Source organism: Ambystoma mexicanum, chromosome 12, assembly GCF_040938575.1.
Source record: "Ambystoma mexicanum isolate Mex_15411 chromosome 12, UKY_AmexF1_1, whole genome shotgun sequence".
In the NCBI taxonomy this organism is placed as follows: Eukaryota; Metazoa; Chordata; class Amphibia; order Caudata; family Ambystomatidae; genus Ambystoma; species Ambystoma mexicanum.
Window position 1 is genome coordinate 467,587,233 of NC_090936.1, and position 17,465 is coordinate 467,604,697.

At 45.4% G+C, this 17,465-nt stretch overlaps 1 protein-coding gene across 1 annotated transcript in view; it reads left to right on the forward strand.

Moving 5' to 3' along the window:
- Positions 1–17,465, forward strand: part of LOC138513675 (V-type proton ATPase 116 kDa subunit a 4-like) — a 241,387-nt gene that overhangs the window by 64,186 nt on the left and 159,736 nt on the right. The window contains exon 5 of the mRNA XM_069628738.1: positions 869–994. Coding sequence (XP_069484839.1) covers positions 869–994 — 126 coding nt within the window. The remainder of the gene's footprint in view (positions 1–868; positions 995–17,465) is intronic.

The following is a 17,465-nucleotide window of genomic DNA, read 5'->3' on the forward strand; positions in this document are numbered from 1 at the left end:
ACAGATAGCTATTGAGATATGGTATTGGGAGCCAGTGAGGTTGTGTCAGCACTGGGTTAAAGAGAGTTCTTCTATGTGTTTGGACGATAACTCTGTTAATGTTTTTCAGAATGTATACAGTGAGATACTTATTTCCCTTAGTAGATCAGCTGGTAAGAGGCTGCAGTTAGGTTTTCCTGCACTGTGGCTGCATGTTAGTGTGTTCAAGTGGGCTTCATTCAGATGCAGCTGAATGCACCTAAGCAGCTTGGTGTGGAAGTAGTCCCTTTGTATGATGCTTTTGGTCTATAGTCCCATGGAGATAGATATATTGCGTGCGCTGGGCGATGATTGGTGGGTAGGCAACATGGAGTGTCATTAGCTGATGTTTCCAATTAATCAGTAGTAGTTCTGTTTTGAAGCTTTTCAGGCTCATTAGCATCAGCCACTCCTCCAACTGCCCAATCAAAGCCAGGCCAATGGAGGGCCATTCTCTGCCTAACCTTGTCAGTGCCGGCATTGACCTACCTGCTACTCTTACCTAAGATTTTTTTTAAACTTTATTTATAGCAATTGACGGTACATAGTAGATCTTAAACATATGTAATCATTTTTTTGAAGCATAGAATAATGCTTGTATTTCATTTCCATCCTGAGCAAAGTGCCCAAGTCCTATTCCCATTGTACTTAATGTCATAGACTCTGCTGCATCCTCTCTTCCAATCTGATTATTATCCGTGGATTTGCTCCCTTTATAGAAAGTCACATGAAACCTAGGGACTTAGTGGGTGTCACTACACAGAGGACCTTTCTTCTCAAGCGAGGGCAGACACACAGTGGCAGAACAATCCCAGTAAAGTTGACATTTTCTTTTTGACTCCCTAAACAGACCGTTCTGGAGAAGCTGGACAGCGAGTTGCAAGAGGTGAATCACAACCAGCAGCAACTGAAGCAGAACTTCCTGGAGCTCACCGAGCTCAAGCACCTCCTGAAGAAGACCGAGGACTTCTTTGAGGTATGCTTACGGGCTCTAGTAACCAGGAGGCCTGGAATCATCTCAATACATCATACGTGGCCCTAAGGTGACTTGCTGGGGCTCAGTAAAACCTTTGATGAATAAATAAATAAACACACAGCACTGTAAGAGAATCCCTCTGGAACAGCCTCCCTGCCTCTCTCAAACTTGAGCAGAGCCACCTCCGGTTCCAGAAACAACTCAAGACCTTCCTTTCGCTTCTGCTTTCTCTCTTGCTCTCCCCTGCTGATGCCCCCGACTGCTCTGTGCACTGGTCACCTGGTAACCCTCTGAACTCGGGCCCAGGCTCCTGCATGTCCAGTTGCCCTCGCACTGCCTCCGGACTACCCAGCACTTCAGGGTCTGTATCTGCAACCTGTGCCTTCTCTCTGCACTCATGAACCAACTGCTGGTTGCACTTATGATTTGCCTGCACTTCAGGGTCTGTATCTGCAACCCTACAGTCCCTTCTCTCTGCACTTCTGCGCCACCCGCTGGTTGCACTTGTGATTTGCCTGCACTTCCCCTTCCCGTCCCCCTGGCACTTTTCCCCTTCCCTGCACTTGCGCGATCTGAATGACACAAGGCCTAGTAAGATTGTTGTTTTGTCCTCCCTTTGTTTCCCCCTCCTTGTCTTGTTGCGCCTGGGGACAGTTGTGTACAGGCGCATCATAAATGCCATATCGTATCATATCATTACACTTTGCATTGGTGCAAGAGTACTTTAAAAAAAATAAAACTCCATTATTCACAGAGGTTTGGTTGGTACTCTTTTGAAAGAGGCAAGCTCGCCAGTATAGTGGGCCGTCCTTGCATTTTGGGCATCACATCATAGCTTTGAAAGACTCCCTTTCACACCTTCGATGTATAGTGCCCATCGCCACCGCTGATCTTCGCTGCCAAACACTGGCACACACACGCATACATATTGCACTAGGCAAAAGGTTCAGACACGTTGGTGGCATCGGGCATTCTCATTTTTGTGAATGTATTTAACTGCTCATTTGCACTATTAACTCGCCACAAAGTACTGATAAGAGCATTGTGAAAATGTGGGAAATTATGGCAATGCGCGTTTTGAATTAAAAAAAAAAAGAAATGTAGTGTATTTAATGTGGCACTCCAGGTAAGAAGAATTCATCAAATGTTTTGTAAGGTGTGATGTATACCATAAAGAGAATTAAAACAATAAGGAATGACATACAGAAGCAGGAAAAGAGTTACACTGAAGGTGACAATGGTAGATGGGATATTAGGGGGAAAAGGGATGGCCAAAGGTCACCACCACCAGTCATCTGCGGTGGTGCAGGTGGAAAGTCAAGTAAAGCCAGAGGCGGCTGAGAGGTAGAAACTAAACTGTGGAGGTAATTCATGGCCATGAACTGAAAAGCAAAAGGAACTGGAAGCCAGACATAAGAGCAGTGTAGAGAAGCCTGAAACCAAGCTGATCTAGGATAACAGGGCGTAGGGAGGTGAGACCTGACAGAAATAAAGCTTGAGTGGTGATGAAGAAATGAAGAAGAGCAAAAGGTGGTACCGCCTTCCCTCTCAGCGGAGCCACTTGCTGGTGGCATCCTGTGTACCTCAAGATATGTATGCTATTGTGGAAGCAGACATGAAGCCAGCACCGGTCAGACACATGGTACCTCCATTGTTCCCCCCCCCCCCCCGACCCCCACTACAAGATGGTCAGATCCCTGCTGAAGATCCAGGCAGCTAGGCAGGCGTGCTACCACAGGAAGAGTTCCTCCATGGGACCATAGAGAGGAGAGTGGCATGCGTCTGCCCCTGAGCTATCCGTGGTAACCATCACCATGTCAATTTCCTCCCAGCCCTGCAAATACACTGCAGATCTCGGGCCATCGCTGCTGCCAGAGGGGTAGCCTGGTGACGGAGAGGGGTGTGCTGGGCCTACGCCTTGCCCTGTGATTGTGTCAACCTCCTCCTGGGCAGCAGGAAACCTCTGTATCCCAATTGCAATTAAAGCTCTAAATATCAAAATCAAGTTTGTGTTATATCTGCATTTACAACCAGGCATTTAAAGCAATCATAGAATAGTTAAGGCGCTCGTTAAGGTTCCATGTCTTTACAACGACACCCTAAATAACGACACACATTTAAAACGACACCTGAATAACGATTTTTTAATTTTAGTTTGGGGGGTCCAGGCCCCCTGTTTATACTGCCCTTTATCCCTCCCTCTATTTACACCCACCCCCTTTAATCCCTTACCCCACGCCCCATATCTACGTTTATAAAAAAAGACTTTTCGTTGTTATTAAGGCGTCGTTAAAAAAGTGTGTCGTTATTTTTCTTTTGTTATAAACACTGCATACCGCTCGTTATAATGAGGCGAACATCAATACACTGGATATTTCCACATGGAGAACTGGGTGGCTTGTCAACAGCCCTTGTAACAGATCGATCCTTGCTCTGGCATTCATATTTAGAATCTAGCGATAAATAGCTGTCAATCGAAGCACATATTGGTTAAAAGGTGAGGTTATGAACTGAGTAGATCAGCTGGAGATTAGAATGGTATGCACAGAGAGCAGCAACGTGTGCATCAGCCTCAGGGCAAGCATGCATTAAAGATGCATGCACACTTCACCACTACACCTAGCAAAGGCTCCTGGTACTGCAATGAGGCAGTAAAATGGAATGCATATGTCTGCCAACTATGTAAGTCTTACAGTGAGTAAGAGCAAAAAGCTGCAATAGTGTGTTGTGTGAAGTGTAGCGCGCTCAGAATTACTCCAAGCACATTGGAGTTCTCTCTGCTGTACTTTGTCTAGCCCTGCCCATGAAGGCTGTCCAGGCAGAGATGCCAGGCGCATCATTTCTGAGCAAGGGCATCATCAGTGTGTTGCAGTTGGATCACGAAGCAGAGAGCACAAAAAATACAGATTCTTTTTGGCTGTTTCTCTGCAGGCTTTAAAATGCGGTATTATTTTTTGTAATTGTAATTGGTTATTTAAACGGGCTTAATACCCAGAGGTTTCTAAGAGCGGACCAAGGGATCGAACATTTGTTGCTCCGCATCGTCTTGTTTCCCAGGCGAGTGCATAGGCCCTGCGCTATCCTCCCGCGACAATTACATTGAACCCCCTCCCTCTCCCACTCATTCTCTTGTTAATCGGGGGAGGGGGGCGGGGGGCGGGGGGGGGTTTGGGAGGGGTTTAACCTTTCAAATGGTCTGGGAACTTGTGCATAGGGCGGTATTCCCTGGCAAAGGACAGTTACATGAGTGCAACAGATGACAATAGAGTATATTGGTTTATTTTGCCAATACCTGTCACATGGTGTGAATACCTGGGCATATCAGTGCATGACCTGGAAAAAAAGAAGAATGTACCAAGACATAGATTTGTGGGGATGACAAATCCGTGGATCAGTTTCTCGAGAACTCGGACATAGGATCACTTGCCGATTCCGGCACCGATTGGCTACCCAGTCCCTCTGGCGCCCATACCTGGGAGGATCAGTCCATAACTCTCCGGAGCTCACCCCCAAACTCAATTGGGCTTGAAAAAGACTTAGGTTGAAACGTGCGTTGGCTGTGTTGCTATTCACCTTGTCAAAAAATTGTCATTCATTACTACAATGATGTTCTCTTTGGTGCCAACTAACCAAGAAATAAATAACTCTTGTAATGACAAACACTTGACTTCATCATTAATATAATCAACTCGCACAACTGCGACCCTATGGACTAACACAACCAACCAGCGCCCAACTGATCCACGGATTTGTCATCCCCACAAATCTTCAAACAAATCGGGAACCTTGGAGTTGGTCCCCTGACAAACCAGGATTTAGGCTGCAGGCAGATTCAGATACAAACAAAAAGGAGGTGCGCAGGAGAGAGGGCGTCCCGACACCAATAACTCCAACCAATGTAAAACTGTACCAAGACATTGCATGGCAATTGCCAGGTCTGATGGCAATGCTTGTCAACTGATGGAGTTTACGAGCATTTGATGGCAAAATCTGGTACTTGGTCTCCGTACCTGGGCATATTATAACAATACATGGTATAAAATGGCAATGCATGCCATATGATATGACTACCTGAGTATATTCACATCCCTACCTTGTCCTCAGTCTCTGGAGGATAGCTCAGGGGCAACGTGCTCCCCTTGGAAGCAAGACAACACTGAGCAACACAGGTTTGATCCCCGGGTCTGTGCTTAGAAAGCTCTGGGTATTAAGCAAGTTATAAATAACCTATCATATCAGTGCACGGGAGGACTCGCAACATTTAGCCTTGGGGGCAAGTTTACACTTCTGGCCTATAGTGCAATGGCCCAAGCCCACAGGGCAGCGCCCCAACTTCCAGATCAAGTAAACTCAATACCGACCTCTCCCCCAGTATTTATAGTAGACATTACTTTCCTTTTATGTAACATATTTTTCAGTTATGTTTGTGGTTTCTTAGAGACCCAGATCGCTGGAACTTCTCTCAGTTACCAAACATAGTAAAACATTTTCACCTGGATAATATAATTGCTAAACTTGAAAAACTGGGATTTGAGCACAATTATTTATGTGTTACAGTTTGGAATTTCACAGCAGGCTACATCTCCTCTCTTCCCATCTCATTGCATCTTTAGAACAATGTAAACAGGTGGCACAGCTAGAGAATTAATTGGTAGCCCAGAGCCGTTGCCCAACTAGGGGGTCTGGGTTTGCTCTCAGAGCTAAACCTGAGCTGGCATCACACAAGATCCATACCTGGCTTCCTGCCTCCCCAGCCCACAACGCGAAACCCATACCTGCCCCTTCTGTACCCACCTCCACAGCCTAAGAACCTGACATATCATCCTGCCTCCTCTCCAGTATGCTTCGCATACATTGTTAAAATTATAATTATTTATAGAGTAACACTATAGAGAATAAACCCATATGAGTGAGGCTTTCTTTAGAGATAGTTAAGGAAAATAAGGTACAGTGATTAAAAGTGATTTGCTCAGGATAACAATGTATTAAGTGTGGATGGTGTGATGTGAGCCCTCTCGTCCTGGTTCCAAAGGTTCCAATTCACAAAGCAGAGTAAACTTCATCTTCTCCTATTCCATGTTCTATATCAGAAACAAAAATAAAGTGCTCTCTACAAAGTTGTTATTCAAGGGCTAAACTAGTATCATGTTCAATAAATCTGGTTTTCAAAGCACCAGTGTATCTGCCAGGGGGAAGCCAATTAATTGTCTATATCCCGAGGCAAATACATCTGAGAAACAGAATACGATTATAATTATAATTATAATGAAAATGTACTATCATTATAATCTTGGTCTTTAGAATTCTGTGTGCTTTCAAAGCACCAAGTCACATGACAAAGCAATTTGAACAAATATAAGTGAAGTAGTAGTTGAAACATATGTTCATAAAGTAAGTATGCATCACTTAGAGAATAGAAAGGGTGTCGAACCAGTCCCACAATCGGGTGAAGTGGCATGCAGGTGAAACATAGATCTCAGAAACATTCAACCTGTGGACCTACCATTCCAGATGTGTACCTTCCTCTCACTCTATTTTCCTTACTCATCATCCTCCGGTGTCCATCCCTTGCACCACATTCTCAGTGCTCCCTTGTGTCTTGCAATTAACATTCAGGCCTCCATTCCCCTTTTGCACCATCCTTTAGCTATTTACCCAATCCCCTTCCCTTACCGTGCATGCACCTCCTTCGCTTGCCCACGTTCCCCAGTCACCAATTCCTTGTCACTAATGCCCTTTAATTGCCCATTACAACTAGCCCATTTTCCCCAACCACCTTCCGTTGCCCTGTTTTACAGTTAGACAGTAGATCACCTTGGATTGCCAGTCAGCCTCTGCCAGACATGACAAGAAGCCACGTTCAGGGTCTTGCTTGTGATTGTGGCTATGGGGGTCTACATTTAAATAATGCAAAGCGAAAGACGGCCTGGGGAACATGACTTTTTTTTGTGCTCCCAAGTTGCACTTTCTTGGAAAGTTGACTGCATATTTCAACTCACTGAAGCAAAGAGAACTGCAAGAGAAATACACCTTGTACCTGGTGATGGAGAGGGAGCAAGAGCAGCATTTTATATTTATCTGTGTTTTTCAATAGGGTGGAGTGTGTGTCTGTGTGGGTGTTTCAGTTTCTGTGACAGAGGTAATGTGTTCGAGTGTGTTTGTGACAGTGTAAAATGGAGGCGGAAGGATGCATCGGTTATTATATGACTCTGCACCTATATATCTGAATCTGGTGTTGATTTGCATGTGTGTTTTGTTGGTCACATTAAAGAAGAGTGTTCTGGACAAAACAACGAAAAATGATCACAGACTTAGGGGGTCATTCAGAGTTGGGTGGTAAAAGTAAAATCATCAGTATTTGGCAAATATGGTTGATTTTACAGTCCACCCAGTTCAGAGTTTGATCAAATACGATTGTGGTATTCGATTGGAATACAGGCTGTGTTTTTTTAGCCAGACTTTTTGCAGAAAATCCATCTATTTTTACCTCCACCTTTGAGCGGAGATAAAAGATCCAAACTGGACCCAGATGTTTTAAATCTTTCTTTTTACTGCACAGAAACAAAGCACAGGTGCTTCCCTTCAAAAGAGTGAAAACAATGTTTACAAAGGGCCATGTTGTGGGGGTAAAAATGTGGGCATCTCTGATTGCCTCCTCTTACTACCATACTGATACAATACATAGAAAGACCAGAATAGACCCTTTTGTGGATACAAAAAAATCACATTAGTGTTTAATGACATGAGCCACTACTGTACAAAGTCCGTTTCTGCCTCCATAATGATGCTGAAAATGACTGCATTTTTTTAAAAAAAACCTTTCAACTTTATCATCATCGGAGGTGGTATTACCAAAATAGCACTGGAGGTATTGCAGAAATACCACCTCTGCTGGTGGCAAACTTTGAGTAGGGCAGATTTTCAGAAATACCACCGGCGGAGCTGGCAAGCTGCCAACTTTCTTTGTGGTTTTAAAAAATCTGTCCAACTCTGAATGACCCATATAGTTTGTAGTCTTCTAATAATTTATACCTGAATATTACATCTTTCTATGTGTGTTTTAAGTACCACAAACAGTTCTACGGCCATTTCTATAACCACCATAGAAGTAACATCCATGTGTGCTATTCAGGGTGCCATTAAACTCTTTTTGTATGAACACACTGGTGATCAAGAAATTCACCAGAACATAGGGGAAGCATTCGGACAGAATCAAACTGAGGACAAACTCTAATAAGATATGGATCCTTACTTCCTTGGCAAGTAGGAGTCGTGATAAGCTGCTGTGGATCGTAACAGACCATTGGTGTATGGGGAGCAGTGGTGCCAACATTATCATCCAGGCTCACAGAATCAGTGATTTAAATGCATACATTGCCACTGGGCCGTATGACCATGCCCCTGCGGCCTAGACCTCTCCCCCCTCACTCACTTTGGAGGCACATATGTGGGGGCCACCCATGCCCCCCTACAGCAGTGCTGTAATCCAGACAAATGCCTTGCCTCATTTACACAGAATCTGAGCAGGCTTTGCAGCACCTTGTTCCTTTGTGGCAGGTTAGATTCTGAAAGATTTCGCCTTTTTCAATTATATTTGTGCATTTTGAAGCTCTGGCCCATGGGGCAACAGCACAGCCAGCCTTGCAAGTCCAGCCCTGCATCAGTGGTAGCACCTGGGCATATCATGGCAATAGCTCTAAAAAAATGCAACCACATATCAACATGATGCCAAAAGCAGGCCAATGGTGGGCATCCCTGGAATGTAATGGCAATACCTGTCACAAAGGAAAACATATTCACAATACAAAAGCCAAGGCTATTGGTGTTGCTAGAGCCGTTTTTTTTAACCAACAGATAGAAAATCATATGTGATGTTCAATTGCCAGTTTTGTTTTCGTTTGGAATTGCTTATTTATGTCCGGTAAAGCAAACATAACATAAATAACCGTGTACCTGTCATTTCCAGGTCCCTCTACCTTCCATATGGTAATTAAATCTTGTCTGGTTTCCATATCGAGAGTTTGCACTACATTACGGAGAGGACTTTGATTCACCAAGCTCTCATTGGTTGGTTCTGTCTGCTCATCATCGCCCTATGTGCTATACCTGTTTGCAGACTCCAGGCTAGACACTGCAAGCGCATGAGCAGGAGTGAAAGGTTTGAGTCAATCTTCATGTATTTAGTGTCCTCTTATACCTCTAGTCCTACTTACTCATTGGTGTCGCCTGTCAGTAGAGCTCCTAGTGGCAAAAGAAGTTGCATGGTATGCTCTATGACCACCCCCTCCACCGCCGATGGCATCTCAAGAGGCTTCATCCATAGATTTTGTCTGTGATTGAATCACAGGATATGGATAAATACTTTATTAAGTAGGTGCCAGAAATGCAATGAAATAGATGGGAAAACCCTGGACAAGTTAATTATTTTACTTCACGGTTTGGGAGAATTTAATTGGGCAGTTTACAAAATGTGCAAAAACATAAAACGTTGGTTCGCAGGTACCTTCTGCAGCACCGCAGCAATCGGTATTTTATGTTGCATTTTTGCATCTGAAGAATCACAGTGATCATATGATTGGTCTGCGAGATTTCGACAGAATGACCCCTTTCTACAGATTCTTCCTCCTCACTCTGAAGATCCCCCTCTCTGTGATGGCGTGTTCCAAAATGACGATCAGGTTTAGGACAGAGAGCAGAGGCAACGGCTTATTACCTCCTTATCAGTCTTCCTCCTCACATTGCTTATGAAGTGGAATGGGTTATCTCCCCAACAGGCACTTACTAGCTCCTGCTACCTTCTGAATAAAAGAATAAGAGGGAGAAGCAATCATTATAGCCCATCTCCTCTCTCCAAATGTTTAGTCCTTCCTCTTCCAGCTATTTGAACCCCACTCCCCTCATTCATGGTCCTGATTGTACTGGAGCTATTCAGTCTGCAGGGAATGACGGTAGGAAAATCAAGTTATCTCAATGATTACAGGGGGGACTGGGACTTGTAGTAATGATGATCACTGGTAGATCTTCCAGTCATTACCCCCCTGAGCAATACCTCATACAACAACAATGAGCAATCAGCACAGCCACACAGGATAGGATAGGATTTCACTGTAGCAGTGCTAACATCAATCTGATGCTGGTGGCAGGACAATTGCACTCAAATCAAAAGTAGCACCGTCCCTACCATGAGTCGCGGTGCTGAACAAAGAGTCTTGAGAAGTCATGTAAAATATTTCACACATCACAGAGAAAAGCACCATCAATTCCCTTCCTGTAGATTTCCCTTAAAACAGGCATGTCTTTGGTAAACCATTGGCTGTCCTGAAGCAGAACACCAATGCACTTCAGTGGCACTAACAACTTTAAAAAGACCCCGCCCCCCCCCTCATTCGAGATCACAAAAGTAACAAATACAGTTCCGCCGAACTGATGCTTTCCTTAACGAACACATGGAAAGATAATTCAACGTTCTTTTAATGCCAACTGCTTATTCCTAAGAAGTTGTGTTAGGGAAAAAGCAAAAGTACTTATGATAATTATGCTCAGAGACGTCCTTGGGTGTCACAACTGCTCGATTATGAAGAGAAAACGTTAATTTAATAAAAGCCCTTATCAAGCAAGCCCTTCAAAGAGAATTGATGGCAAAGAGAAAATAAATGGTAGCGTATTGATACACCCAAAGAAGACTCTCTAATGGGTTAAGGGGGTCTCTGGGGATCCTACTCTCTGCCTCACACTGTATCCCCGTCTCTTTCTTAAGTGGGGGAGACTCACATTGACAGGTGCGTGGGTGCTAGAACCACCCCCGCTGTTACTGACAGCTGCGTGCCCACAGGGAAAACAATGATATCCTGAGTCTTAGTTTGCAAAAGCAGCTATTAAAACAATGAAAATTATTTAATTACTAGGATCCTAAACTGGCTCTTCATATGTATTATTCAGAGTGCAAACATTCCCTTCATGCTTAAAGAATTTGAGCACAAGGTGTTCCAGAGAAAAGACAACTTGAACCAACATTCTTTTATGACCTTTTTAAACAGGAGCGTTTTCAGTGGTTTTTTCAATTTCGGATGACTGGGCTGTAGTCTAACTTGTGATGGGAGTGAGTTGCTCGTGACAACCTGCCTCCTTTTCCCAAATGTCTTTTGTTTGAAAGTTCTGCGGACCAGTGTACAGGCAGTACTCCACCGCAGGGCCCTTGGCGATATGTCAAATGAATGTGTTAGGTGATGAAAAGAACTTTACATTCTGTTGACAATTGGATGGTCAGTGAGTCAAGATTCTTCAATGCTCGTGATATGCGGTCTTGTATTCTTATCCTCAAGACCAGGTGGGCTGCTCTGTTTTGTATAGCTTTTAGTTTATTTTGTGGGAGTACCCAGCAATATGCTATTGCACTAGTACAATTTTAAATGGATCAAAGCTTGTATCGTTTCAGATTTGTGTCCTATATTAAGAATCATGGAATATTTTCTGCAGTAAATTAAGTATAAAATGGCAGCCCTTTGCTGTCCTAAAATATGTTTGGAAAATTAGAGGGCCTTGTTCAATGACACTGCATGTTCTATGCATACTGTTAATGGTGTTGGTGCCAGGTTCAGGTCGCTTGGCCACCATTTGGGGATGGTGTGGGGGTGAGGTGACCATGCAGAAAGGTTTCAGTTTTACCAGAGTTAAGGAAGACTACTTCAGTCATCACTGATTGAATTGCTAATAGACACACTGCAAATCTTTGGTTTTAGGGTTGCAAGTCATTATCCAGATATAGTGGGTCATTACGAGTATGGAGGTAGCCATGGCACTATTAGCGCCATGGGTACCCCCATACCGTATACCGGGTCCGGGTTCCCTGAATGGGGAAATACCGGACCATTCCAACCTTGGAGGACCCGGTATTTCCCCATTCAGGGAACCCATCCCCATTCCCATTCGATCCCCCATAGAGCTCAATGGGAATGGGGAGGGAGTTAAGAACAGGCCCGTTAACAACAGGCACGTTGTTAGCTCCCTCGTCTGCTAGCTGGACCCGCTAAGGGCACCTGGTTTTACCAGGCGCCCTTTGCGAGTCCCGCGAGCAGACTCGTAATAGGGCGGTAAGGGGTTAACGGCGCCGGCACCATTCCCAGCCCCGTTAACCCCTTGCCCAGCTTGTAATGACCCCCATAGTCTAAGTTAGGAGTCATTAATGTTTATATGTTGAATTCTGTCCTGGAGTGGTCAAGGATCTTCGGGCAAGGTCAGGTGTAGACAGTAAAGAGGTCATGTAAATATGGAAGGGACCCAGAAATAGCCGTTTCTTATCCAGGCATATATGAAGACCTTGCAGAACATTGACACATCAACGAAATATCTGACATACAATCCACTGATGTACAAAGTCTTACATGCATCACAAATGATACCATATAAACATTAGCTTTGTTATTGTCCAAATAAAGCATCTGCTTTTCAAGTAGGAGACTGTTCCCCCCCTACAGGAGTGAGTCACAGAAAATATACATAAGCACTAGAGAAAAGATTGCAATAAAGACGTTCACGTTTTATATACAAGGAATGTTTGGAGCAATTGAAGTTAGCAGCATTTCTTAAGGTCCATAGACATCAAAGAGCTATGGGATAGCAAGGAACCTTCAGGAACCCCGCAAGGCAGTGAACATTGTTTGTAAGTGAATTGGCCCTTTTGTATCCTTGCAATGTGTTTTTTTTTAGGAAGGATTCAATCCATCTCAGTGCCATGTCCTTGATATCCCTATGGAATTCCAGGCCTGCTAGGACATAGCAGTTAAGTTTCTCAAAAGCTGCTGAGAGTTTGAGAAGAATGTTGGGTTGCTTTAGCAGAATGTCTTCTCTTGTATGTAGCAGCATTTTGGTGCTTGTTCCAGGTGTGAAGCCCAATTGTGTGTCAGAAAAGGCTGTGGTTTTTGCTATATCCCTAGAATTGTTTTGTGGCAATCCTTCCAATTAACCTAGCCTTGAGCAGGTGTGTTGAGATGACTTGGTCGTTTGTCCACATAGAGGGGTCTGACCACAATTTGTAATGAAGGGGGCGGGGGGGTCACTGCTGGTTTGAGGGACACTAGGAGCAGTCCTGTTCAGAAAGACATGTTGAATAGGTCTGTCAGTGGGTTGCCTGTTGTCATGATGTGGGCCTTGGTGAGTTGGGATGAAGATGGAATTGCTTTGGTTCTTAGAAGTTAGGGGCAGCCGCTGATAGGTAGAGGTGTTCAAAAGCCGCGGAGGGAAGGCCATGAGAAAAGGCTGTCATCCCTCTTAGCAGCTCCGCTGCGAGGGATCACCAGCATTGCAGTCGAGTCTTTCACTCCTGCACATATCCCTCCCACCCACCTGATGCCGACTTTGTTGCAATCAGCTGTTCCTGTCCGGAAAAGCACTTCCAGGAACAAAGAGAGCTGTTACCAAGCCAAAATGGCCGTCGTGCCTGTGACGGACACAACACCAGCCTCTGGGATGCCGGATTGGCCCCCACACCTCGCCGCAACCTCCTCTCCTGCTTTAAAGGGAGAGGAGGCTCGCCGCGAGGCAAAGCCGCGGAGGGAAGGCCAGGAGAAAAGGCCGTCATCCCTCTTAGCAGCTCTTCGCTGCTCGTCGGCGCTCGATGGCGCCCACCACAATAATAGAGGTAAGGCTAGGAGCGCACATCCTCGCATGTCGCCTATACTCGCCTATATGTATGGCCAGTGCTGCTATGAGCCCCCCACCCACACATACCCCGCTGTCCTACCTCTCAGAAACCTCTGTCTCCGCTCACGCATCCTGCCATCTCTGATGCGATGCTACGCTCTGCCCACTAACGTCCGCAACTTCAGAGTTGCAAGCAGATTTCCACGTGAAGCCACCCGCTGACACACTCATGTACGCGGATCATGGAACACTTACAGGGACGCCCCCTCCACTGAACATAACCGTACCAAAAGACTTGCTAAGAGAGCTTTAAAAGCTAAGACTCAAAACCATAACATGGAGGTTACTACTCACGCTAGTTACCCTGCTTGCTATCATGGTTATGCATTGCCTATGCCCACTGAACTGCCTGCACCTATTCATGTTGCCACTGTGCCTATGCCCATTGAACTGCCTGCACCTATTCATGTTGCCACTGTGCCTATGTCCATTGAACTGCCTGCACCTATTGATGTTGCTACTGTGACTATTCCCATTGAACTGCCTGCACCTATTCATGTTGCCACTGTGCCTCTGCCCATTGAACTGGCTGCACCTATTCATGTTGCCACTGTGCCTATGCCCATTGAACTGCTTCCACCTCGCACCACACCACAACCCACCCCACAGCACTCTGCCCATACGTTAAAGTGCGCACTAGTTAATGCTCGCTCTATCCCTGCGCATCCCCTTGACATTCACGATCTGATCACCAAAGATAATCTAGACATACTTGTATTTGCGGAAACCTGGTTAAATGATAGCTCAGGACCAGCACTCTCCCTAGCCATCCCCGCTGATTATGCTATCTTTAGGACAGACTGCACCAACCAGAGGGGGGGTTGTCGCCTTCATAGCCAAGAATTCCCTTAGCATTAGGGAATCACCAGGACACCAGGGACTAATTGGACTCAACTGTGACTACCTCCCACTTAAAATCAATGTGTCACACACCTGCACCATCAATATGCATATTGTATACCGACCACCTGGCCCCTGCACTGACGTCCAAGACTCCCTTGTCCACTCACTTTCGGACAATATCAAAACAAATCCCAAACCATCCTCTTGGGTGACCTCAACCTAGGCCTCAATGACCCTAAAGACCATCACGCCAAAGCGCTTAACAAAGCCCTTACCACCCACCATTACTGAACCCACCCACATCAAAGGACGCACCTTGGATTGGATCACCCAGCCCAATTGCTCCATCCTGGTCACTGCCAATACACCTATCCCATGGTCCAACCACCACTATATCCAATTCAACCTCACCACAAAAAAAGACTCTGTCCCCATTCAGACCCCCTGCCCAGCGGCACTTGCCAGGAGTTCACGTAAACTTACAGTAGAAAATTTGGCGCCGTTCCTAATGGTTCCTGCGCTACAAACTCCCACCTCCAACAACCCAGAAACTCTCGCTAGTACCTTCAAAAGTATCATCACCAAAGCTATAGACGCCATTGCTCCCCTGACCCTCAAGAAAGCCAAGAAAATTAAGCACTCCAACTCTTGGTTCTCCAATGAGCAGCTCAAGCAACGCTCAGAAAAAAGATCCGCCCTCTCTACCTGGAAAGCAAACCCCTCAGAAACAAATAGGGAGGCCTTCAAAATCATCTCCAGGTCATATAAAAACAATCAAAGGCAAAGCCCTTTCATTTAACACTAGGATCAATGACGCCAAATCCAACTCCAAAGAAATATTCTCCATCTTCAGAGAACTGGAAAAAGCCTCTACCCCTCCTCCCACGCTCATCAAGGATGCTAAATGGTGCAACAGCATTCAATCTGCAATGCTAGACAAGCTCAACACCCTTCAGGCCAAATTCATTGGCCACCAAAAAATGCTTGAAAAGCTAATAGCTAGCCAGCATAGTAAAGCACCCACTTCACCAGCACCAAAATCCTCTCCCCCATTCAAATTCAGAGACATCACTGAATCAGAGGCCAGTACCCTGCTCAAATCCATTAAACCCTCCAATTGCAAAGATGATGCCTGTCCTGCCCAACTTATCAAAGACTTCTCACGCCCTGGCTCCCTTCCTCACTGCCTTCATCAATGCCTCCTTCGGATCAGGCCTTGTCCCCAAAGACCTCAAAGAAGCCTGGGTATGCCCATTAATCAAAAAGCCATCACTCGACCTCACTGTCCCCGGAAACTACAGGCCAATCACTACAGTCCCATTCCTGCTAAAAATTCTCGACAAAGCGGCTTATATGCAAGTCCAAAAACACCTGGAGGAGAACCAACTCTTAGGCCTGCGGCAATCAGGTTTCCGCCCAAGACATGGCACGGAATCAGCCCTCCTCGATTTAAAAAACCAAATGGACGACTTGAGAGACTTAGGCAAACCTGCACTTCTCCTACTCCTTGACTTATCAGCTGCTTTCGACCTGGTCGACAACAACACGCTGTGCCGTCACCTTGCCTCTGCGGCTAACTTCTCTCCCAAAGCACGCGACTGGATTACTTCCGAAGACAGGGCTATGAAAGTTTTCTCGGACTCGGCCTCTGCCACCCCGAGCCTACTTAAATGTGGAGTCCCACAAGGGTCATGCATAGCGCCTACGCTCTATAACCTTTTCACCAGGCCACTGTTTAGCATCCTGGATGCCATGGGCATATCATACACCAATTATGCGGATGATACGCAGGTGTTGATCCCTCTCATAGGTGACTACAAGACTGACATGTCTAATCTTACGGCTATATATTCAACTATCCAATCCTGGATGGCTGACAATTGGCTCTGTTTAAACAGCGAAAAAACAGAACTCCTACTCATCGGCTCACCCACCACCCTGGGTAACCTCAGTCAAGAATACTCCTCCTTTACTATTGACAATACACCCATCAAGGTGTCTGACCACGTCAAAACACTGGGCGTCTACCTAAACTCAAACCTCACCATGGACAGACAAGTAAATGGCATCTCTACTTCATCAGCATACTACGCCAAAATCATTAATGCAGCCAGACCATTCCTCTCACAACAGAACTGCCTCGCCATGGCCAGAGCCATCATTGGCTCTAGACTAGACTATTGCAACGCCCTACTATCCGGGACTTCATGCAAAAACCTTTCTAAACTGCACCTAGCGCAAAACAATGCCCTCAGGGCAGCCACTGGGACCTCAAGGAAAGAACACATCTCAGAAATCAGGAGACAAGTCCACTGGCTCCCGGTTAAACAGAGAATCATTTTCAAAACTCTTTCACTGGCACACAAATGCCTCCATGATACTGCCCCTCCGTACCTTGTACAGAGGATTGTCAAACACACCGCCACAAGACCCCTTAGGGAGGGTTACTCTAACCTTATTCTGATGCCCAAAACCAAAAAGGCCCGTGCAGGAGGATTCAGCTTCCCCACGATAGCAGCCACACAGTGGAATGCCCTCCCGCCTAACCTCAGAATGATTCAGTCCCACCTAGCTTTCGGCAAAGCACTCAAGACACAACTCTTCATCTAACCAATAAGCTGTTTTTTATGTCTACTAAAAGAAAAATGTTATGAATACAGTTCGTGTAACTAAGAGACCTGTCGGTCAGATGTAACCTGCCTACTGAAAATTCCTTGTAAACTCCTGTAACAAGCGCCACGATGCCCCTGGGCTGTAGGTGCGCTCTACAAATGCAAATAAATAAATACATACATACATACATACATACATACATACATACATACATACATACATACATACATACATAAATAAAATACAGGATGAGCAATGATTTTTCCAGGATCCAAGTCTTTCCTGTAAGTAAAATGGCGATTGAGCCTGTGGGTAC